Raw genomic sequence first — 24,744 nt, forward strand, 5'->3', positions numbered from 1 at the left:
AAATATAATTCGTACCTAGGTATAGCGCTGAGCAGGGACAGCGCTATACCCCTACATGGCGTACAACGCGGATCAGGGGTCGCGCTATTCTCACGTGTAAGCTATGTCAACGAATATCGCGGTACAGGGGGCACGTTATACCCCACGTGACGCCAAATCAACATATAACGCGAGACAGAGAGTGCACTTTACTGTTACGGGTGTTAGATCAAAAAAATATAATCTGATCGATGTTATATTGATAAATATACCGATTATCGATGATTTTTTTAAAAAAAACACTTATTTAAGGCACTCTGACATTTTTACCTGTTCAATACCAGCCCATTTTATTTCTCTCTCTTCTCCACTTTTGCACCCTTTACCCCAATAACAAAAGTTATTTTTCTCACTCATGTTTCCATATCCTATTCAAGTTATATACACTTTTTTTTACCATTTCTAAACTTTACAGGATTACAGCATCTCAAACAATTGAACATGGATCCAAATTCCAATCACTTTAAAAATGTTAAGTGAATGCTCATACAGGTTGTCTTGTCCTAAAACTATCCCATCTGTGTCATTAACCAAAAAGTTTTGTTTCTCTCCATTTACATTGCGGCAAAAAAAATCTCGAAAAGGAACAAAAAAATTCGCAAGCTTTTTTATGTGGGTCCACCGACCCACCCTCTAAAATAAATTCCATCCGCCTCTGATTAAATGACACTGGCGATCCAAGCTGTCCTCCATTATAAACACCATGCACCCACATCCCATGTTGCCATATTTACCTCCATAGCCGGCAACTCATCCGACGTGTTTTCTTCCTATTGGCTACAAACTCTCGACCTCCTATACGATCTGTCTAGTTTATTATAAAGAGAAATTAAAACCTGCCATGTGGCATCTCCTTCTTGCATGTAGTCATTGAACAGTAAGGCCCTCTTGACTGTCGGGTCCCACAAGTTCTTCTGAATGGTTGACAAATTGGTCGCCGCCACGTGTTCCAGGATATGACCCAGCTTCCCGACGTCCCTTTCTGCCACCGTGAGGGAAATCTCCGCCCACTTCACGACGGAGGGAAACGGCAACCTGATATCGTCTGCTATGATCACCGGGACGCAACCCAAAGCCACGGACTCAACAAGTCTTGGACTCCAGGGAGCCCATCCAAGTGGACATAAGCAAAACACAGACCGTAAAATTTCTGACTGGTAACCGGCAAATCTATGCCTTCGCAAGTAAAACCTCTTATCTCCTTTATACCTCCGCCAAATTTCCGTCCTCACCCTCCTAAAATAAAACCAAACAAACAACATTAGAAACATGAATAAACACGTAATTTTAGCATGCAATGAAGTTCAATTTTGGAACTTACTTGCTATAAAAGTTCCCACTAACGTTTTTAGGGTGGACTTCCATTTTACCCCTGAAAAAGACCATGATGTCCCGATTCCCAGTCAACGGAGCCTTCTCCAGAGTCTTCCCTATGCTTTCCGGCGAGATATAAGGCGGAATGAGAACATTTTCAACATCCTGACAAGGATGCTTGTAATTAACCCCGAATGTTTGCAATATTATCGAGTTCTTCAAAAACTCTGGAATCCCATTATCAATAGCTCTATCCTCCTAAAAAAATAAATCAAATTTTAATAAAAAAAAAAGTGGATTAAGGATACTATTAAAGACTTCTTTTTTGTGGGAGACTATTTTTTGCTTACCATGGCGTGGAAGCAGGCTCCATAATCATGGGAAGCAACGAAGATGTGATCTGAACCATTGGAGTTGTTCCAGAAAGGATAGTTAGAGGAGACATACTGGATGGCGGAGAATAAAAGAGAATGTGCGTGGCCGATGTCTGGGAAACCATTAACAATACTGAAGTTGCAGGAGACATAAACAGGGACGAAAAAGAAATCGGCTTCATCAGGGTCGAATGTTCTAAATTCGTAGGCGTTCAACAAGGCTCTATGAATGGCCACCTCCGAGGCAAACAATTGGTTGCTGCATCGCTTGTTGGAAAGCCAGTTTTCATTGTATTCTGATGGTAACTCGTAGATGTATATCTTTAAGTCTTTTAAAGTCGCTGCCAGAGAGAAAACAACACATTAAAAACATCGATTTTCAAAAGAAAAATGGACAAGCATGGTGAAAGAGGAAGGGAGAAAAAACCTGGGTTCTTGAGGTTGGATTGTTGACTAGTTTTATTGACAGATTCAAACAGAACACGAGAAACTAAGGAGAATTTGGAACCATAGACATGGGTTTTTGACAAAGGTATTGGCTTGTTAGGGATGAAGAAAGAGGTGAGGAAATAGAGAGTAAAAGAAAACCAAAGAATCCATTGATAATATTTGAAAAAGAGGCTTTTTTCTAGTTGTCGGCCTCTGTGTAATATCCTCATCTTAATGTAGAATCCTCTGTTTTTCTTGGTGGGTTTCTGCATTTCTGAAGCCATCATCTAATTTGATTTAATAAAAATACAGCACCAGAAAATAATAAACAGAAGATGTTTTAGCGGAGAGAGATTGAAGGGCCTAGGTTGGTCCAAAACTAAAGCAGTTGAGATGGCGTTCTTGGTGTCTGGTTTTGATGTTGAAGTGTGGATAGAAATTAAGATTTACTGATTAAAAGATAGATGGAGAGTGGGTGGTTCACACTTCGTTTTTGCACCCAAAAACTATTGAACAAATTCGACTGCTTACCTTAATAAATAAGAAAACTCAGTGGAAAACTTCAGAGAGGTGGAAAAACAGAAACTTTAAGAGAGAGAGAACGCAGTGCAGGGAAGTCACAAGGCGGTGAAGAAGAATGGAACATGGTCAGGTCTCGGTTTCTATGGTCTATTTTCGGTCCCGTGTGGATTTTGACATGTTTAATGACATGAATAACCTTGGTGAACTATATTGGAGGTAGCATGTTGGGCAAGTTTTTTGGTAAATTACAAGGATAGTCTTGTTTAACCGATAAGCATTTTAATGATGGCGATAAGAGAATAAAACCTGGCGTTTTTCCTGATATATTACATATTTTTCTGTCATACATCTTTCGGATAATTTTTTTTGATATAATATCCTTTATAATATGATGCGTCTTTGTAGTGCGTTTTACGTTAATATAGTACCACGTGGGGTAAGGTCGTGCTTTTCGATTATCACATGCTCAATTATTATACATACATAATATAAGGCGTTGTGCAGATATCGCGCCTTGCATAATTTACCCGAACTTCTCAACTTTAAAGCATCATCTATCGGCTATAAATAATTATCTCCCCGTAAACTCTCTCACCAACAATCCTTTCAACCAGTAAATAATACCTGACAATCTTCTTATATTTGATTAAGAAGTTCGTTCGATCTTTCGTTATAAGGTAATTTTGTTATATTATTTTGTTATAATTATATATAATTATTTGAAAAAAAAATATTATACTAATTGTTTTCAATTAATTTATGTGTTTGTAAAATTGGAAAGCGGGAGCATACGTCGAAATATTTTTGCGGTGCAGATAATAATATAAAATTATATTATTTAAATTATTTACGTTCACGAGTAAAAAATTTATTGTGTTATATTTTAGTTCATATATTATTTATTTAATCATGTTTGTTTTAGTTATTTTTTTGCAAATATAATATTGTCGCACTTTTAAACTCTAAGAATGGAGCGACTTTCAGCTATTGTTTATTATTATGGAGAAATTCGAGAAAATGAAACCGACGTTGTTTTCGTATTAAATGAGCGTATTAAAATATCATTCAAGAGAAACATAACTCTTGAGGAGCTGATAATGAATATTTCGAGGAATGTTCATGTTAGAAGTAGTAGAAGGATGTCGTCATTGCAGTATAGATTTCCAACATCATTGTTGTCATTAACTTATACAGCGTTCGAACTATCGAACAATAATGATGTTGAAATGATAGCGGATTCTCAAAGTAATTATCCAGACGCCGATATTGAGATGCATGCAAAGTTTGTTCAAGTGCGTGTTGTTCGGGGTCAGTCATTAAGCTCTCACTATGGGTTGACTGAACAAGTAGATCAAGTTGACAGCACGACTACAATAATGTGTAATGATTTTAACGCCATAATGGAAAATCCGCATTATGGTGCCATCACATCAACTTCAATGAAGAGACATTCATCCGCAACTTCTTACGATATGTACTGAGGTGGGTCCATGAACAATCCGTATGGCAACATCGCGTCCAGTTCAAGGGGAAGACATTCATCTGCAATTTTCTTTGATCTTAATATGGAGATGTCATCGATGCAATAATTTGTGCAGTTTCCATTTGACACGATGGCTTCAAGCTCCAGGGGAAGGCATTCCACTACGAGCTTTTTCGATCTCAATGTCGATATACCTTCTAGTTCAAGGGGAAGATGAGCAAGTAGTAGGTTCTTCGACCTAAATGTGGAGAGCATGGAGGGACCATCATCTCCACCAGAAGAACCGCTTCGTGAGCCTGGTGCGGATGGTGTTGAGACTGGACTATTCATTCACCCAGAATCACCTCAATTCAACTCCGATAATGATGTAGATAAAGTTCCCTCAAATGTGGCACAAGCTGACCCTCCAGTACATATGTACGAAGCTTATTATAGTGCAATGTACGGGTCAGAATTTACGGATATGTCTCATCTCGGTAACTATGGATATTACTCATCAATAAATAATGGTGAGTTATCTTTAGGCATGAAGTTTTCAAGCAAAGAAGAAGCGATGATGGTGCCGATGTCGATCCTCCCACAGCACGACCCACTCGTGATGCCTCACCAGCCAATCTGTATCGGTCTTGTCGCGTCTATCTGTGCTATGCAACTCGTCCATATTGCGAGGTGCTTCCGGAATCGGCTGAAAACAACCAAATTGTCGGAGCACGCGATCAGTGGAGTGCCACTCGATGATAACATAACAGATCAAAGGGATCATCGCCATCCAAACATCTAATGGGCCCCTCAACTCAGGTGGGATCACAATCCTCACATCATCATTAGAATATGACACATATTCAAACTAAAATAAATATATATAATTTTTATCAAAATAATAATCTAATTATACAACTATAATCTAAAATCGATTTTTAAACATTAAAAGACATACCTGTGTGTCAACCTTTTGATCGATTAGCACCCTAATTTTTTTTCTAAATCATCAGGTAGTTCCTAATGATTTTTCCTATCAGTAAACCACCTATTCAAGGAAAACAAAATTTATTATACACTGTATAAAATGATTAATATACGAAATCAGATTTATAATTACCTCAAGAGTAGCGGAAATACGAATGGGTTTTTGACAATAGGACATAAAAAGGGCAATCGATACCATGCCCAAGACTGCAGCAGTAGGAGACATCCGTCGATAGCATTCTTCTTGTAGTCAGTGGCTCGACACATCTCTCTGTACATGAAAGCCAAAACTGTCGAGCCCCAATTGAGTGATCCGGCCAGACGAAAGTCGCCAAGATGTCGCAACCACATACAGTGAATTTGGTTGCGCGATTTGTCCGGCATCAGCAACCCTCCTATCAGCTGCAATATGCATGTTCGTGCATACATTTTAACTTCATCATCAGAGACATCCTCGCTCAACTCCCGAAAATTGGCATATAACCAATTTAACGGTATTCGAACACCGTTAAAACTTTCCGGGACACGTCCTAGATAGTCCCGGCACAAAGCAGTCCATGAACCATGCGTCATCCCCGATATCACATCTCCATCCATCGGAAGCCCCAGGTGCATAGAAACATCCTCAAGTGTAATCGTGCACTCTCCGCACGGAAGATGGAATGTGTGGGTCTCCGGCCTCCACCGCTTCACTAAGGCAGAAATAAGGTCTAGTTCTATCTTACAGTGACCATCATATCTACCTATGTAACCGAATCCAACCTCTACTAAATACGGCAAGACATGGCTAGGTATCACTAACTTAAGGTTCCTAATAAATACACGGTCTCTCTCTTAAAATTAAATAATTACAAAAATTAATTTTTAAACTAATAATCATGCATTAAATAAATAAATAAATTATTACTAAAAATTTGAATTATATTAAAACGTTAAATATTACCGTATCAGCAAAATGTCGCGATATATGATTTTCATCAAAGCAAATTAGACCTCCTTCCATTTTATATCTGTAAAAAATTAATTAAATAAAATATTAAAAAATTTAAATACTTAAATAAATTAAAAACAAAATATTAAATATAATAAAATATACCTTAAATAGTTAAAATAGAATATAAGAGTATTTGAGAGAAGTTGAGAGGATTTGGTGTGATGAAAATGATTGTGAAAGTGGGTATTTATAGGGAGGAGTGGGGTGTGAACGATTGGGGTAGGTGGGTAATTAAACCTAAGGCGCGTCGTAGGGGGCGCGTCTTACTGACGCGTGTCAGATTTAAAGGTAAAGCGCGGTCTCTGTCCCGCGCTATACCCCACGTGACGCCAGATCAACGTAAAGCGCGTTGCATGGGACGCTCATTACTGCAAAGGGTGTTAGATCAAAAATAAAATAATTTGAATGGTGAAAATATAAAGTAAAAGGTGATATATAGGGGGAAACGCCATAAAACCTCTAGTTGTTTGGTTTCTATTTTCCTAATTCAGTATGGCCATAGTTGGCACTGCCACGTTGAAGATGGAATTCTTTTTCTTATTTGGCTTTAATCGGATTTTTTTTAATGGTTCATGCCAATTTGTATTCAACTGACTGAATTATAAATTTTCAATTCCATTATTTGATCAACTTGATTCTAACAAGTAACAATTATATAAATTATATACGGTTGTCAATTACTAATTATAGGATCATATTCTTAATATGATCGGATCTTTTAAAAACAGAGAACCGCTGGAACTACTGATAGACGCTTGAATCAGAATTAGAAAACCGCAAAGCTTTCAAAATACTACAACTTTAAGCTTCAACTATTACAAATGAGAATGTAGAATTTGTGACATCTTACCTACCACACCGCGTGAGGCTAAACCTTAACCAATTGTTAATATAATGTTCCATCCTACCCTATCATACAAGAATATACATATATATATTTGACATAACATGCAGCAGCATGCCAGATACCATTAACTAAGTTTAAAAATTTCTCTTACTCTGAACCAATCACTACTTTGATAATTACATAACGAACCGAACATTTTTACACAGATTAAGAAGTGAGGGTGGTGGGAATTGGTCCTTGTTCGATTTGATTAGACGTAAGAAGAGAATAAATTGTTGACTTTGTACAGTCTAAAAAACAGTGAATAAGATTAATGGTTGTATTATGTAAAATATGTGCATATACGTTTATTACTATCTATTTATCTATCTATCTATATATCTATCTATCTATCTATCTATCTACCTATCTATCTATCTATATGTGTTTTTGTAGGAAAAATATTTATTTTTAAGGTGTTAATAACCTGTTTACCTTTTTTTGGAAAAAAAAGTCGTAACATTTGTAAGAAGTGATCGTGATCCACGACCAAACACATCCTCCACAAGCAGACTGGGGGGGGGGGGGGGGCTTTGATTTTAGAAGTCTCGTACACGGTAAGTAGTGCTTTTAAATAGTCATGATGTGGGTAAATTTGATTTATATTATAAGTTGAGTGTCCAAAACAATATCTTCCCCTAATCCGCATCTTGATTGGCCTTGAGTGCGTTTCTCATACGACATCTTACCATCTACTATTTAAGAACACGTGTGTATAAACTCTAAATAAAAGGTGTTGTTGGGGGGTGGGGAGGGACCCAAAATGTTTTGAGACTGGAATTCTTAATGTGGAACATTCGTTCCCTATACGCTCACAGTAAGGGCTAATGAGGATAATATCATCTCTTTTTTATCTATTGCTGGCCGATGCCCAATCACCACACTCCAAATTGAGTCCGGCAGCCGCCTTTCTTTCCTTTTCATGTTTTTTTTAATGGATGAACTGATATAGTGATATACTATCAGTTGTTCTTTTTTTTTTCCTTGATCACAATGTGTAATGTACTCCCCCCCTGTATTTGACCCAGGTTTTTAATTATGTTCAGCTTCATGCTTCTTAAAATCTTGTTTTGATATATATAAACTACAGCAAAATAGAGTTTTAGCGGCGTTTTTTTAGTCTTATAGCGGCGTTTTTAAGCGCCGCTAAAAGTATTTGCGGCGAAAGGAAAAACGCCGCAAGAAGCGCCGGTATTACCAGCGCCGCTAAAGTTAGCGGCGTTTGAGAACAAAAAACGCCGCAATAGGTCAATATCTATTACGGCGTTTTTTGAACAAACGCCGCAAAAGGTCGATATCTATAGCGGCGTTTTTGGAATAAACGCCGCAAAAAGTTATGATATATAGCGGCGTTTCTAGAAAAAACGCCGCAAAAAGTCAGATCTATAACAGCGTTTTTGGATACAAACGCCACAAAAGATAAGACATATACTGGCGTTTTTAGAACAAACGCCGTAAAAGGTCAGACCTATAGTGGCGTTTTTGGACACAAACGCCGCAAAATGTCAGACCTATAACGGCGTTTTTGAACACAAACGCCGCAATGTCAAACATATAGCGGCGTTTTTGGATTTAAGCCGCTAATTACCTTTATTTAGCTAATATTAATTGATTTTGCATATTTCATTTCTGCTATACATCACCTAAATTTATATATAGTTTTATCTAATTAACAACAACCATACATTTTAATTAAGACAAAAAACATAAAGAAAAATTCTTAACAACAAAATAAATTAAAGTTTTTTTTTATGGAGAGAGAACCTTAAAAGACATTAAAGTACAAATGAGTTACAACTGAACCTCAAAGTGTAGATATACATGGATTTGTTGTTCGATACATCCTCAATTTCACTAGCGTCATCATCATAACCTCCAGATATGCCTTCTAAAGCTACTTTGTTTCCCACTTTATTGGAATTTGTCATATTCATCGTCTTGACATCTTATTTGAAAGTATCATTTGACAGTGAATGATCTCTCCTCAATAGATTAAAAACAAATGGGAAACGCTGTGCCAGTCTATTGAAGAAGTCGCTTTTTGTTGAAGTTTGTTCTTCAAGATTACTGCAATTACAATAATTTAGATGAGACTAAGAAGAGAAGGAAACAACCAGCAGAACTTGCATTCATAACATACATGTGAGTGATTGAGAACTGAAAAAAGATGTTGCAACAAACAACAAAAACAGGAAGTCAGGAACCATGAAAACTAAAATATATTCTACATAAGAATGTAAAAAATGTCATCGTAAAGAAAAAATTTAATAATGTATTGGTTGCCATCTTACTTTTAGAAGTTAGAATTCTTACCCCAAGAATCTGAGCAAGTTTGTATTCTTAGAAAAGTTAAGGAAATACAAAAGAGGGATAAGCAATGAAATCTTATAATTTTGGATCAAGAAAGCATGCATGTCTAAGTCCCTCAAAGTTCATAGGGAAAACCCTAGTAGGTTCAATCATTTCAAGATTGCTTCATGTGCCTTTTGATCCTATTCATGATCAGTAAAATAAACAAATGAATCAAGGAACATATATTTCCAGTTATAACTTTGTACTATAAGAATTTTAGACGATAAAAAGAACTCAAAAAGTGAACTACTTACTCTTAGTAGTAAAGGAATGTGCCAAATATTTGGAACGTCATAGAGAGTGACAGTATTTTCGGCCTAGAAAGAAGTCATATTTCTTAATAACAGTAGTTACTGATTTAGGAGATGGAAGAGAAGCAGACAAATAGAATTCATGTTTCATTACCGGAACATGGCAAAATGGAGAGAGCTTTAACTTGACATTATCATCAAGTTCCTATTGCAAAAAAGGGGCAAGTGAATGAATAAGAAATGTCAAATTAGCACTGCTAAAAACAGTAGAAAAATATAAATAAGGGTAGAACCATTGTACTACAACAAGCAAGAATATTTGGTCTCAAGACAAGTCCTCTAAGTCCCTGAACACTGTGCTAACAAGCATGTTCCCTCATTGCTTGATTCTTCTGAATTCCTTAAAACGAAGAATTATACCATTACTTCAAACCCATAAGGACTGTACATATACAGAAAACAAAGAGATAACAAAGAAAATATATTATATATGAGTTTGAGCTTCGCAGCTCCTAGAAAAGTATCAAATTATTAGAGTGATCTGAATTCTGAAGCTAGCACTAAATATTCATCAATAACAGAAATTAAGGTATTAATCCATGAATACTTAAAAACGGTGTTACAATGAGTGATCTGAATTCTGAAGCTTCTTGGACTGATCCATCTGAACATTTTATTAATATCACAATATTATTTTCTATAAAGGTCATGCCCTTAGTCATAGTAATTCACTCATCAATTGTTTAGATTATCCGATGAACGGTGACATCCTTAAGGGTCAAACCCACAAATGCAAGATGGTGCTCTTTCTTTTATCTAATTTTTATTTGGAGGGGATTGTATTAAGAAGGGTGCAAAACTGAATTTCAACTTCAAAAACTAGAGACAAAATCTAACTCACCAAGTCCAACAGCTTGAAATTTATGATTTTGAGAGATATTCCTGTGTGTCAACTGTGTTAAGACAAAATAAAGTCCAGCGACATCTATAAAACCAATAAATGCTTTCAAAAATTCCTGAAAAATGCACAAGTAACAAATTTCTCCATGAGTTTAAAATGTATATACTGTTCAAATGGACCTGTGACAGTATTACAATCCATATCTCTAACAGACTCTTATGCAATTGCAGTTAAGAAAGTAGTAAAAGTTTTAATATTCAATTCTAACTAATAACATCATAAAATCAAACGCCACAAACTACAACAAAAATGGGAAACCATTTACAATTAGAGCAATATATGCATTCCTCCATGTAGATTCCAATCCCAGAACAAGAAAAAAATACCTGGTATGGATCAAAGCCATCGTTCTCAGTACCTGCAAAAATGTTGCAAGGAAAACAAGCTGCCAGGATAGAAAAATAAACAACATAAATTAACTATTGAAAACACTTGGCATAAACACCAACGCTGATAGTTACAAGTTGTACTGACTTTCACCAAAGCTGTTCCAAGATAAACAAGGGCAGCTTTAACAGAGTTACCAAGAGTATCATACTCCGATCTGCATAAACAAACATAATTCATTATTAATTAGACTGATTTGTATACAAACATCATTATGATTTAGTAGAAAAGAACAATTTCCTTCAACAAATTTAACTAACTAAATTTCTCAAAAATCAACTACATAATAATGCATTTTTTCACTATACCTAATTACTGTAACTTGTAGCTTTCGAATATTTTAATCAAAATCTGTTAACAAAATTGATAACTCTAAACCCTTAACCATAATCCCATAACCTCTAAATCCTAAACCCTACTCTCTAACTTAAAACTCTTAATTTAGGTTTTCAATGAGGTATAGGGTATAGAATGATGCAATTGAGCATCTTCGAGGTTAAATTGATGCGAAAAATATGGTAAGAACGAAAATGATAAATTGGATCTAGGGCGGCAGAGGCAAAGGCTTTTGCCTTTTTAGAACTAATGCGGATATATCTGTTCTTAAAAGAAGAGAAATATTTTTTTCCATCTATATTTTCTTTTTCCTAGTTTCAACACATATCGAAGTTTAAGTTCAAAGCATAGTTCACTTCCATGGAAATTTAAAAAATTACAGATATTATAAAAAAGAAATATATCACAAATTACATTAAAACTAGGTAAAGGATCGAGTAAAAATGGAGGCAAAACGTACAAAGGAGTGGCGGAGTAGTAAACGGCGTGAGGACCGAAGGTGAGAGTATCGCACAGTTGAAAAAGTGAAACATCGTCATTTTCCCTGTGTTTTTTTTTTTTTTTGCAAGTTTCAATTTCTTTTTCGCGTTGCTTTGCTCGTCTCTTGAAGAAATTTCGCTTGAACTTAAAATCGGATTGGGAATGAGTGAGCTGCTTTTAAGTGGACCGTTATAGAGCCCGTTACATTTCCAGCCTCTAATATGCCCTGAAGAAGCTATTCAGGCTTTGGGCTAAACAACAATAAGAAAATAGGGTTATTTAAAATTAATTATAGATATTTTTTAGTTATTTAAAATTAATTATAGATATTTAAAATATTAGCATATCATAATATTAACTTGCTCGTTTAAGACTACATTATATATATAAATATTTTTAAGGTGTTAATGAGTTCCAAATGGCCAAAACAATAGATGTAACACTTCATTTAGTATGAGTCTTTAGCGGCGTTTGTATAAAAACGCCACTAAATTATGAGTCTTTAGCGGCGTTTGTATAAAAACGCCACTAAATTATGAGTCTTTAACGACGTTTGTAAACACAAACGCCATTATAGTACATGTGTATAACGGCGTTTGTATAAAAACGCCACTAAAGTACAATTCTATAGCGGCGTTTGTATAAAAATGCCACTAAATTACGAGTCTTTAGCGGCGTTTGTATAAAAACGGCACTAAAGTACTACTCTTTTGCGGCGTTTGTTGAAAAAACGCCACTATTGATGATCCTATTGCGGCATTTTTATAAAAACGCTGCTAAAGTTACCATTTTGTGGCGTTTGCTATGTAAACGCCGCTATATGTTTAAAATTATTGGCATTTACTCTTAAAACGCCGCTAAAAACACCGCTGTAGAACAATTTAATAGGAATAAGCAAAGCAGTTCCTATATTTTTAAACACCGCTGTAAACGCCGCTATATGTTTAAAATTATTGGCGTTTCCTATGTAAACGCCGCTATATGTTTAAAATTATTGATGCTTCTTACACTCTACTAACTTGGCATACGGTTGTTGGAAATATAATAAGGATCTGAATAATATATTTTCACCTTAGTTTTATAATCGACTCCTATTGTTAATTCAATCAAATTTAATATTTATCGAGATTAATAGGAATAAGCAAAGCAGTTCCTATATTTCAATGAGTAAACCCCCATGATGGTGGGTAGCAATCACTTTCAAATAGAAATCTGAGGATTCCAAATACAAATCAAGTAACTACTTTGGGATCCCACCTAGAGTATACTTTGAGCCCCCACCACCCCAAAAAAAATCAATTAATAATTGATAATTGTTGAAGTCATAGTCACATAATATAGTACCAGTTTCATTTCATCAAGTGTGTGATTATGGAGCCTTTTAAAGCGTATCATTATCTTGATTTAAATTACGTTGGTAAAAACAACTTTCCGGATACTTTTAATTAGGATAAAAGGTCCTTAAAATAACTGCATCTCCTTTGCTTTCGGATCACACTTTTGAAAGTAAAGGATGAATTACTACTTGGTACTAATTTTTCTTCTTCTTTTGTTTTCAAACACAAGGCAAATTATAGTTACCATCCCAATTAATGTTAAAAGAAGGTGGAAACATGGAGGACTCTCTCTACTGTTAATTTGGATCATATTCCTTTGCCCAAAAGAAGATCTCTTAACGAATTGAATCCCTCGAAATGCTTGAAATAGCGGCTCCCTGCCCTAAACGTTATGAAGCCATCGGTCCCCATTGGATAGGAAATATTTTTATGAGCACCGACCCTACGAGAGCTTTGAAGTGTGAGCTGTCCAAGCACATGCTAGGCCCAATGTTTACGGTCGTGTTGGGAACTGACAAAAGAGAGTGCTCAATTATTGGTGGTAGGGGACAAAATCTAGTAGCATATGTTTCCATGTGCTCACGACTGTGAGTGCTTGAAAATTTAAATGAAACAACCAAGTTATCAATTCACCCGTGGCCCATTCTGGCATTTTTTTCCCTTCTCAAACCGGTAAACCAAATAAGTTATAGGGTAAACTACACGTTTTATACCTAAATTATTTTTCTTGTTCTATTTTGGTATCTAAACTTTATTTTCTTTCGAAATCATACTTAAATTTTAGTTTATGTTTCATTTTTATATCCCACCTTTTAAAAACTTAACGAAACTCATGTGATATTTTTATAGGTAAATTACATCATTCAACACTCAACTATATTCTCACTCCTATTTTGCTCACTGAAATTTAAAAAAATTCAATTTAACTACTCGACTTTCAACTTACTCATGTTTTAATCACTCTAGTTTATTTTATTAATATTTTTATGACATGATATTTTTATTATTATTTTAATAATATATGAGTGATGTAATTTACCCATAAAAAAATATAACGTACAACAGTCCCGTTAAGTTTTTAAGGCAAAATACCAAAACAAAACAAAAAGTAAACGTTAGATATGATTTTGAAAAAAAATGAAAATTTAGATACCAAAATAGAATAAAAATAACAATTTAAGTACTAAACATATAGTTTATACTAAATTATAAGATTGTGCAAGAAGGTAGCAAAACAAAACGAAGCCTACTCCTTTACCCATCTTCGTTAAACCAACTAATCCCTTTTAAAAAGGGGTCTTAAACAGAAACAAAGGTCTCTGTTTTATGAACCTTTGTATATTTCAACAGTGGCACAAAATCAATGGTTTAATGATCATTTTTATTTTGTTTTTGTTTATCTTTTGTCATTAATTTTTTTTTAAAAAACGTAACTGTAATAATATATTTTTGACGTACCATTTCAAAGCTCAAATTTTAAAAATAAATTAACCAAAATCAATGGATTTTTATTTTCCTTCATTTTCATTGAACAGTAAGATTATTAAGTGGAACTGAGTTGCAGAATCTGAGAAGTTGTATGCAAAAATTACAGGTACAGAATCGGAACCTTGCACAGTCAAATAGTCAATTGTTAGCGGTGTGTTGGTTTTTATTTTATTTTTCCATGTATGATTCCATTCCTAAATTGTTTAGTTGTTATTATTAATATTGATTTGCTTTTCTGATTGTCCAGGAGCTTAATATAGGGGAGAGAAAAGGTGAAAGCTCTGCAACAGGACCTTGTATGCAAGGATGCTCTACTTAAAGCCAAAAACCCCGGAAAAGAGGTCAACATTGATCATACACATTCAATACATATGCCTGTGATTGATTAAGAGACTTTCAACTAGAAAAACATCTGTCATATCTCTGCTTTCAAGTTAATTCTCTCACTTGATCCATTTTGGTCCCTAAAGAAATCCATCTTCTCCTTTTTATGTATAATGGGAGCAGGGAAAAGCGGATATCAACTTCCAAAACACAAGCACACATGGTGTAGAGCAGGCTGCCGATGAATGCACGACTAATGCTAACATAAGACGTAATGCTAGAAGCCAAGGTTATCTTTTAACATTCTCAGATGAACTTCCATTTTTAGTTTTAAACATTTTATCGCCTCTAAATCTGTTGACATTGGATTTGTTAGCTTCCTTGCAGCTCTGGGCCTTTTAACTACAAGCCGAAGAGGTGGAGATAAAGAGAGGGATGAAAATAAAGGGTCAGCTATAATAGTATATCATAAATATACGTAGTTCGGGTGCTAATCAATCTCTTTGTCATTATCAGAGTTGAACCAGTGCATGATTTTCTCATAAAATCATAACGTGTTTTTTTCTTCATTGTAGACGTTGTTTGAGACGGCAATCTGGTAGGGTTAAATCCAAAGAGGCAGAAGCAAGAGCAGAGAATCTATTTGAGATTGATGATCTCAACTTTGTGCCCAGTTATCCGCTTGGAGATGGTCCAACTTCATTAGTCTCAATGGAAGAAACCTGTAACCCAAAAGCTGAAAAAAGATGTTCAATTGAAAGGTCACTACCATCACGCAAAGCAGTTGAGAAAGTGCAATCATACAAAGAAATTCCGATTAATATCAAAATGAGCAGAAAAGATTGAATGAACATCAATCATTCCCAGCCGCTAGTTCATATTTCTGATTTCTTCATTGTCTGTAGAACTTTAACGTTGTCATGTATCTTTGCAGCTTATCTAACCGCTGAATGATTGTACAATAAACAAGACAAGGGAAAAAATGGAAAAGAAAATCTTGCATTTTCTTGCCACCTGGAACCAGCTAATTGAAGGGGGGATCTCGATATCAGATGAATAGAATTAGCTTGTGGTTTGATTTAACGCGACGTGGTGTTGTTCTTGCACGTGCGTACCCAGACGACGTTCTGATTTGTCTTTCCCATTTTTAAAGATTTCATTTTGATCGGATCAGGTAATTATCTCACTTCTATATCGATAATTCAGGTAATAATCATCTTACTCTAAAATGAAGTGAATACAGGATTTGATTTAATGTTGGTGGTTCTTTTGTTGATGTTGTCGCACTTGCACGTGCGTGAGAGAAACATCCAACCCAGGCCCAGGCGAACTTCTTTATTTGGTAAACGAGGGGCTTTGGATCTCCCATTGTCCATTGGGCTTTGGTTTGATGACCCGACGTGACATCTCAAATTGATGTGGGTCCAATGAATTGCATTATCTATTATCACGTTGTAGTGAAATTTGGCTATTTCGGTTTTACCTTAATCTTTCCTATTTAGAATTTTTGCTTCCATATCTAATAACCCATTCAAATGAATTCCGATCAAATAACACCATATTCTGCCATGTACATATACTATTCACATCTCAAGTTTACATTCAGAAACGATAAAATCACAGTAATATGTGAACGTGGAGCATGGTAAATTCCTAATTTATTTTACTAAAATTATCATAAGCAGACAATCAGTGGGCAGTTCATATGTCACCAAATTCTTCGTTATCTAACAAAACCGTGTGGGACCAACACTCATGCTAATCTGATGGTATTTATTTTTCTTTTTAATCAAATGTATGATCCCCCAGAGTTACCGTTCACATGATATAACCGTGAAAATTAAATTAATCTTCGATTACTGGAAAGATGTCACTTGGCAAAATTCTGTTTCTTGTGATTATTTTAAGGCTACTTTTAAAAGACAACTTTCAAACTAAATAAGACGTCGGTTTATTAGACTTTTGAGACCCAAACCGCGTTATATCACCGGGCCGTTCGGACTTGTTTTTAATAAAGATAATGAAATAAAATATAGGGTAAGTTTTAGAAATTCAATATAGAGTACGAATTTGTTTTCACTCCTCATGGTTTATCAATTACTGAAGTGTACTCAAAATATTTTAATATTACACTTTTGACGTGTAAGAACTTAATTTAAGATTAAAAAAATAGTGATTTTGAAATGTAATTGGAAATTATCTTTTTACTTACATTTTCGGTTAGAAAAGGAAAATGTTAATGTTCGAGAAAAGGTAACATTTATGTTAGGTTCAATTTAAAATGTTATGATTTTTTTTTTCATATTTTCGGTTACGTCTTGAAGTCACCGTTTTTAGCCTAAAAATAGGATGCCACTCATTAGACTTTCCTTTGTTGGTAAGACTACAACATCGGTTATATTGTTGACACTCGACTATTTATATTTTTTGTTTTAAAATTTTCAATAATTATATTTTATAGCACTTATTTTATTTTTATTTTTTTAAACATATTTTCATCTTTTTATCGATCGTGTGACAATTGAACTTTCTTATTTTGAATTTTTATATTAATTTAGATACGCAATTTATGTTCGAAAATAATTTTTTCCCTACATTCGACTCGAATTGAATTTGTGATCTATACGTATATGCAATATGATCTATTGTTAAAATGTAAAGTCACTAATGTCTTGATCTAGTTTTTGTCTTAAATTTGAATAAGGTACAACAAAAATTATATCAGGATATGTGGTGATTGTTATAATAACCTATAATATCATCAGGATTATACGACGATTTTTGAAAACATATTGACTACAAGACGATTTCCCTTTGCGACGATGTAGTTCAGAAGAACCAAGTCCGGTGATATAAAAATTATTTTGTAGTTCACACAAATATTTAGAAATCGTCGTATAATTCAAATAAAAATCATTTAATATTATAACTAATATTTTTATTCAAAAAATAATTTTTAATACACCTTATATATATATATTAACATTCAAAGTCTATTAATTTGAGACAAAAATATTTAAGAATTATTAAATTTAAACTTGGGTCGTTTTAGCTTTTGCTTGGGATTCCCAAGATCTAAAGCAATGATATGATTTGAGACGGAATTGACGACCCACCTAATGACTAAAGGGAATGCAATCTCTCTATATATTACGTTTTTTATTTCAATTTTCTTTTTTGGCTAATGGAATTGGACCCCACACGGCTTAATCAAGAAGGGTTGGCAACCATGATTTCCACTCGACAGGTAGCAGCCGTTGTGACCCCACTCTTCATCGTCCATCTCAATCCTATTTTATTTTATTTATTGAATTTTTTTATTAAAATAAGATAAGTATAAGTAGTAATTGTTTAAAAACAAATCTCAATGATATAACATTAAATAATCGCACTCTTAACATTTACAGTATTTGAAATTGATATCTCAAGGAAGAATAATAATTTTTTACCACTACGATTGTTTGGTTTGAACTATTCACTGAATTTTAATAAGATTAAAGTTAAAAAAATTCTGAATTATGTTATTTTGCTTTAATTGTTTAAATGATTTGTTTTAATGAAAAATCATTTAAACACTTAAATAGTAATATATTTATTTTTATCAAAAAAATAATTCAGATACTTTACATCTAAAAATGTTTAAATTTATTTTGGAAAAAAAATACTTTTAAGTATTCAAAGAAAAAAAAGTACATTGAAGGACTTTTTTTTTTAGTTTAAGCAATTTTAATATTAACATCCCACCCACATTCCATGCAATGAAAACCTTCTCCTTTGTTGTTGTCGTCGTTAAAAATATGTATTTGGGTTTTTATATCCCATTTCCATTTTGTTGCTACAATCGTATACTATCAAATTGATTTGATTGGCAAATATATATTATAATATGTTAAATCTTAGTTGCTATCCCATTCAGATCTTCAAAATGAATCACGTAATATAAATTCTCTATATCTTTTTGTGGGAACTAAATCTGGTATATACAGCTTTTGCAGGAACAAAGATTTAGTAACCGGATTTGGTGGTTGAGCCCCAACATCAGCCTACGCAAATCAATAATTTACTTGTTATATTAATTATCATTTATACTCTTTAAACAATAGTTGATCATTTTAATTTTAGTGTCGCAAATAAAATAAATTATATTAAGAGAAGTCTTCACAATATATCATCTAAATTGATTGAATACGATAATTATGTAAAAAAAGTAATTTGATTATCACACTTATTCAAAAATAAAAAAAAAACAAGACATTTTGCTAAATCATGTTTTAATTTATAATTCTTTGAAATTAATTAATATATTAAATTTATATTAAATTTTCTATGATAATTAATTTTTATGAGACATTGAAATTTTAGTTACGAATAAAGGGGCTCAAAAGAACACCTGAGCAAACTTTTGTTACTTATAAGATGGTTAACAAAGTGATGGTCAAAGCAATAGCGTATGTATTAACAACTTTAAGTAGAAATGATTCCTTAAACTGTCCTAAAAGGAATTCGTTAAACCCCCCACCTACTCGGTTTTACTTTTGAATCTTGGTGGGTTCATTACAGCTTTATAGTAACCTTGCTTCACGTTTCTTTGTTTTGCAATTATATAATATAAAAGAATAAATTATATATTTTGATTTTAGAATATGATATTTTCATGGCAACTATTGACAATGAAACTCTAATATGGCAGACCAAATGTTTTCGCAAAGACGGTCTCCACTGAATTGTGGAATTGATTGTATAAACCCATGTTTGTTTTATGGTAAGTAAACTGTACGAAAATAATGTTGTTGGTAAAGGTGATCCAATGATGATAAATATTGTCTCCTCGGCAACACTTTTTCTACATATCATGGGAAGAGAAACTAAAGGGGTAGGCTTTATGCAAGCCATATCTTCAAATATATTCGGTTTATTAAAACAATAATTAAAATTACTATCATGATGATTATTGTTATCTCATAACATGCCACGAGCAAATGATACATTTTATGCAAATTTTCAACGCTATTTGATTTCCATCTAGAAACCCACTACACATTGTTGAGGATAGATGGAAATCAAGTTCCAACATTAAAGAAATAATAGGATTGTTGCTTACCTTACAAAGAGGTTAAAATCATGGGTTAACTTACTTTTCGGACGAGGCTGTAAAAGAAAATAAAGCATAGTGTCCATTGAAAAATGTTAAATAATTTTATCGAATCATTCTTCGTTAGACACACCCAAATGGATACGGTTAGCAGTTAAACTGCTGGAACATTAAATATTCAATTTGCACTTACTTTACGTACGCCATGGACATGGAGTCAACTTTATTGATTATATTTTTAGTAGGCATAATATTTAAATTTTATATTTAAGTAAATAAATTTATAAATTTTTATAAAATAAAAATAAATATAAAAAAATTAATTTTTTAAAAATAACTATTCATAGTCGACTCTTTTGAACCATCCACGTATTTAATGATACATGATTTGAAGTATGTGCAGAGTATATATCTGGCCAATGTAAAACACTATATAGTAATCATAATAGAGTTGATAGAGTGGGAAAGGGCCAAAATTGTGATTCTGGAGAACAGAATCAGTAAGCAAAAAAAAAAAAAAGGTAATAAGAATGATGATGGCAAAAACACAGTGTTTCACTGTCAAAACAAGGGTTGGAAAGGTGTGTCTGATGCTTGAGTTTGCCGTTTCCTAAGGCAAGCCCACATATGCAGGTTGATTCTCATAATCCAATAATGGCCATAGATAAAGATAAATCACTCACCTTTGTATCATTAGATGGGACATAAAGGCAGCTGCGCCTCTCATTTTATTCCCTTCCATTTGGATTTTAATCCCTTGATATTTTTTTCACCACTCCTCCTCTCCTACTTCATACCCTTACCAATTAATTACTCTCTTTTTTCTTTTTTAGTTTAGATTGCATGATTTAAGACATTCAAATACTAGCTCATCGTATACATAGGTTTAGGGTTTGTTTTTTATTTTATAAAACAATGAATTGATTACATTTGTTTGGTTGCAAAAGGGTCATGAATTAGTCAAATGGAAGGCTTTCCACTTTACACCAATGAGGACTTTTCTGGTTCAAACTTGAGTCCAGTAGCTTTCCTGGGAAAATATTGGTGACAAAGTTTGGTTACCAACTCCCTTTATAGACCATTGAAACATATGAACATGATGAGTGAGGGACAAAGACACACACGGTATGCAAATTTTCTACATTTATAGGCTTCTAAATGTGATATATTCCAAAAGAAAAAAAAAAATTGCACATGCAAACATTCTTTAAGTCAACAAACGAGTTCCATGGAGTTGTAAAATTCAATCCTTTCATTCCCATAATCTCTCTTTGTTTGTCAATAAAGGCATGCTGGTTTTTGTCTCCTAAATTTAGCAAAAGAAAAAAAAATCCATTCCCAATCTTCGGATAAGAACTTCAACATAATAATATGATAAACAATTTCTTCATTTTATTGTGCATAAACATTATTCTTTAGTACCAGCTCAGAGCACATGCCAATAAATTATTCCACCATCGAAAGAGAATAACAAAAAAAAAAAAAAAACAGAAGAGGCAGATAATTAATTGTATAGGCCAATAAAACAAAAATCCTTTTTCCAGTTTCCAAAGTTAAGTTAAAGGATGATACCTAAATTTATTTTACCACGTCTTTGTACTAAACAGTAAACATAATAATTTTATAGACATATGACTGAAACCAGTGCAAGCCCTGGGCCGGGGTAAGAGGGGCGCCCGTTCAGGGTCTATAATATTTTTCATAGTGTCTATTAATTTAGAATTACAAGATTTTGCATAATTATGGGTCCATTTTTTTTTATTTCGTCCTGGCCAAAAAATAAAGAACATAAATAGGTATTCATTTCTTTTATTTCGTTCCGGGTCAAAAAAAATACCCAGAGTCAGACTGACCGAAACCAAACCTTGTCTTGTTCAAGATTCTAGGAACTAAGTCCTCTGAATTTGTCATATAGTATGATTGCAAAATATTGTTAAACAAGGGACTATGACATCTTTATTTTAACTCTAAAATTCAATTATATCCAACAGCTTCTCACCTCAGGTTGAGTTTATAATGTTAACATGTTATAAATTTTTTAGGTCAACTTTTGGATTAAACTATTTGCGTTATGTTACAGATATTGAAACTATATCGATTATCAATGAGATTAACGGGATGAGAAGATGGATTTTTTTAAAAATAAAATTATATTTAAATTCTAACATTATAAAGAAAATGAATTTAATTAAGAAATCTGTTTGATAACCGAATTTGTTTAATCTATCAAGGGTTGGTAAAATGGAAACTTAATGCTACATATTTTACTTGGAAATCTGTGTCTAAACTACTAAATATCTATACTATTTTACTTGGAAATCTGTGTCTAAAATCTACTATATATCTATACTTCATGTGAAGGAAGATGTATGTGTTCAAATTTGCATTTTTCAATGCAATGGTATAATCTCAAGCCATTTTATTTGCTTGTCTTGTTTCAGGAAGGCATAAGACCCAAAACAGAGACAGAAACTCCCACTCTCTCAAACTGATTTGTCAAATAAGGGTTCAAAAGCAAAGATGTGAACTTTGACTATTGCTTTCATACTTTTCTTTTAAGGAAACAAATTCAAGTGAATTCCTCCCCCCCCCCCCCGGTAAATTCATCTAGGTAAGGTGGCTAAAAGATTAAAGAAGTAAAGCGACATGCAAATAATCATAGTACCAAAAGATCAGAGGTGTGGTTATTGGTTAAAGTTGAAAATGGCAAGTAGTCAGTTCCCGCAATTGATGCGATGCATGATTCTTCAGGCTAGCTCACAGTCATGCACTGGAATGAGTTCCAAACACTAACCAACCATGGAATGATATTAGAATTGAGCGAGCTATCGAGAGGCTTTTGGTATTTTCTGCTTTTGTCTAACCCCATTTATATTTAAAATATGAAAAAGAAAGAGCAACGTGAAAAGAGAGAAAATAGAAAACAACAGTTGCTGTTGCTGCTCCTTATAAGACTTGGTAGAAACCACTCATAAGCCCCATATTAATTTATCTTCTATTCCTCTCTCTTATTCTCAGTTCAGTTCAGTTCTTCTGAGGTTTCCATCTCTGAGCACATGGACAGTCAGAAAGGTCCTCTTTTTAGCTGGGCTTACTTCTGTCAAGGGAAGGTAAACAACACACATTCTTGCTGGTCCTGTTTTTCTTAGGTTTGATTATGTAAAATGGAGCCTTTTTTTCTTTAATATTGAGTTCTTGGCTAAAGTGCGAATTTGGTGTTGTAATTATGCAGACACTGGAAGAGCTTAGGTATTCTCTTTTTTATACTACTCTGGAGCTGGAAGAGACTAGGATGGCAGCTCAGGGGGAGCTGAGAAAGAGAGATGACCAGCTAATTCAACTCGAAGAGTTGCTAAGCAAGGCAATGAGAGAGAGAGATGAAGCACAGGAGAAATGTCGGAAACTTTTCCTTGAGAAACTCCTACTTCAGCAGCAGCAGCAGCAAGTTGCTCCTCTCTCTGGAGTTTCTGGCGTTGAGGATGAACGCAGAAGAGGAATTGACTCCAACAATGGGTTCTCCTCCTCTGACTGTGAGGGGAGCATTGTTTCATCTCCTGTTCAACAACCACAACTACCACCAGCACCACAATGTCAATCCATGGCAGAAACAACCGTAGAGCTAGTGCCTGATAAGCCATTGCCCGAAAAGGGAAAGCTTTTACAAGCAGTGATGAAAGCTGGTCCTCTCCTGCAAACCCTTCTTTTAGCAGGGTCACTGCCTCAATGGAGACACCCACCACCACCACTCGAGTCCTTTGAGATCCCACCGGTGACCATTCCTTCACCTCCACCACCCCCACAACTCCTCCACCAAGACTCCTTGATCAGCATTAACGCCTGCAACACTCTAAACACCTGTGGTAAAGTAATCAGGAAAAGGGGTCTTTATGATGCCTCTGATTCTCCTCCAGAAACCAAATGCCAACGATTAGTTCTTCATTGACTACCACCACAAACCAAGACTAGTCTAAAATGGTATTTACTAATTCCATTAAAATTTACCATTTCTAAACTCAATATAGGTTAGTCAGGGTGAAAATCAGACTATCAGGGAATGGTGACTGATTTCAGCATTTTTGTACATAGGGTTGTCAATTGTTTCAGTGAAGCAATTATCCAAATTCCTAGTTGAACTCTTTGGAGAGAGTCAAAGAGAGCTTTGTTTTCCGGTGAAGATTTTTTGCCCTTCTTTTTTTTCTCCCCTGAGATTGGTTTTTGCTCCAGGATGTGAAAGGGAGCTTTGAATTTGATATCTCCAAGAACTTGCAGTGGCATGTGAAAATTTAGTACTAGTAAGCGTGGGAGTGTTTGAGACTTGATAAATTAGTTTAAAATTAGATGCTGAAGCACAATGATCGGGTGTGGCCAACAGCCAGAAGGTTTAAGAGGGCGCTTGCTTGTCGGATTAGTGGATCCCACAAAATCGAATCAGGATCTGCTGCTTGCGTAAATGTTGTATGATCATAATTATATTTTTGTGGAGGGAAGCATCACTACTATTAGTATTTGTTATTTATGTAGCGTACGTCTTATGTTTCTCCAAATCTTCTATATTTAATGTCCTTTAAGGCTTAAAGCTTCTTTCTTTTATCCAGCTGCTCCCACTTGAACTTGTTTGTTGTCGTTTCATCTTAAAAGCAAAAATCATGATGGGTTTTCCATTTCCAACATTTTTCCATTCGCTAATACTTGTTAAACAAGTAATCAAGTTGTTAATGAGACCTTGAAA

The 24,744-nt window shown here is 34.3% G+C and overlaps 2 protein-coding genes and 2 long non-coding RNA genes across 4 annotated transcripts; 2 read left to right on the plus strand and 2 right to left on the minus strand.

Moving 5' to 3' along the window:
• Nucleotides 1-527: 527 nt before the first annotated feature.
• LOC120196240 (probable glucuronoxylan glucuronosyltransferase IRX7) lies at nucleotides 528-2,729 on the minus strand. The gene is made up of 4 exons (XM_039198084.1): nucleotides 2,155-2,729; nucleotides 1,704-2,068; nucleotides 1,361-1,611; nucleotides 528-1,275 (listed from the first exon to the last, which is right to left on the minus strand). Exons 1-4 carry the CDS (start codon nucleotides 2,441-2,443, stop codon nucleotides 810-812), a joined length of 1,371 nt encoding a protein of 456 aa, XP_039054015.1. The 5' UTR covers nucleotides 2,444-2,729; the 3' UTR covers nucleotides 528-809.
• A 6,070-nt stretch (nucleotides 2,730-8,799) lies between these two features.
• On the minus strand, nucleotides 8,800-10,080 carry LOC120196313. The gene is made up of 4 exons (XR_005523159.1): nucleotides 9,904-10,080; nucleotides 9,765-9,815; nucleotides 9,614-9,676; nucleotides 8,800-9,074 (listed from the first exon to the last, which is right to left on the minus strand). It is a non-coding gene; the product is annotated as an uncharacterized LOC120196313 (long non-coding RNA).
• A 4,543-nt stretch (nucleotides 10,081-14,623) lies between these two features.
• Nucleotides 14,624-15,833, plus strand: LOC120196291. Its single transcript, XR_005523154.1, has 5 exons — nucleotides 14,624-14,750; nucleotides 14,847-14,940; nucleotides 15,107-15,212; nucleotides 15,311-15,410; nucleotides 15,499-15,833. It is a non-coding gene; the product is annotated as an uncharacterized LOC120196291 (long non-coding RNA).
• Nucleotides 15,834-23,013: 7,180 nt separating this feature from the next.
• Nucleotides 23,014-24,553, plus strand: LOC120196297 (actin cytoskeleton-regulatory complex protein PAN1-like). Its single transcript, XM_039198130.1, has 2 exons — nucleotides 23,014-23,125; nucleotides 23,248-24,553. The coding sequence occupies exons 1-2, from the start codon at nucleotides 23,072-23,074 to the stop codon at nucleotides 23,956-23,958; spliced, it is 765 nt and encodes a 254-aa protein (XP_039054061.1). The 5' UTR covers nucleotides 23,014-23,071; the 3' UTR covers nucleotides 23,959-24,553.
• Nucleotides 24,554-24,744: the final 191 nt, after the last annotated feature.

This window comes from Hibiscus syriacus, unplaced genomic scaffold, assembly GCF_006381635.1.
Source record: "Hibiscus syriacus cultivar Baekdansim isolate YM2019G1 unplaced genomic scaffold, ASM638163v2 tig00117032_pilon, whole genome shotgun sequence".
Taxonomy (NCBI): domain Eukaryota; kingdom Viridiplantae; phylum Streptophyta; class Magnoliopsida; order Malvales; family Malvaceae; genus Hibiscus; species Hibiscus syriacus.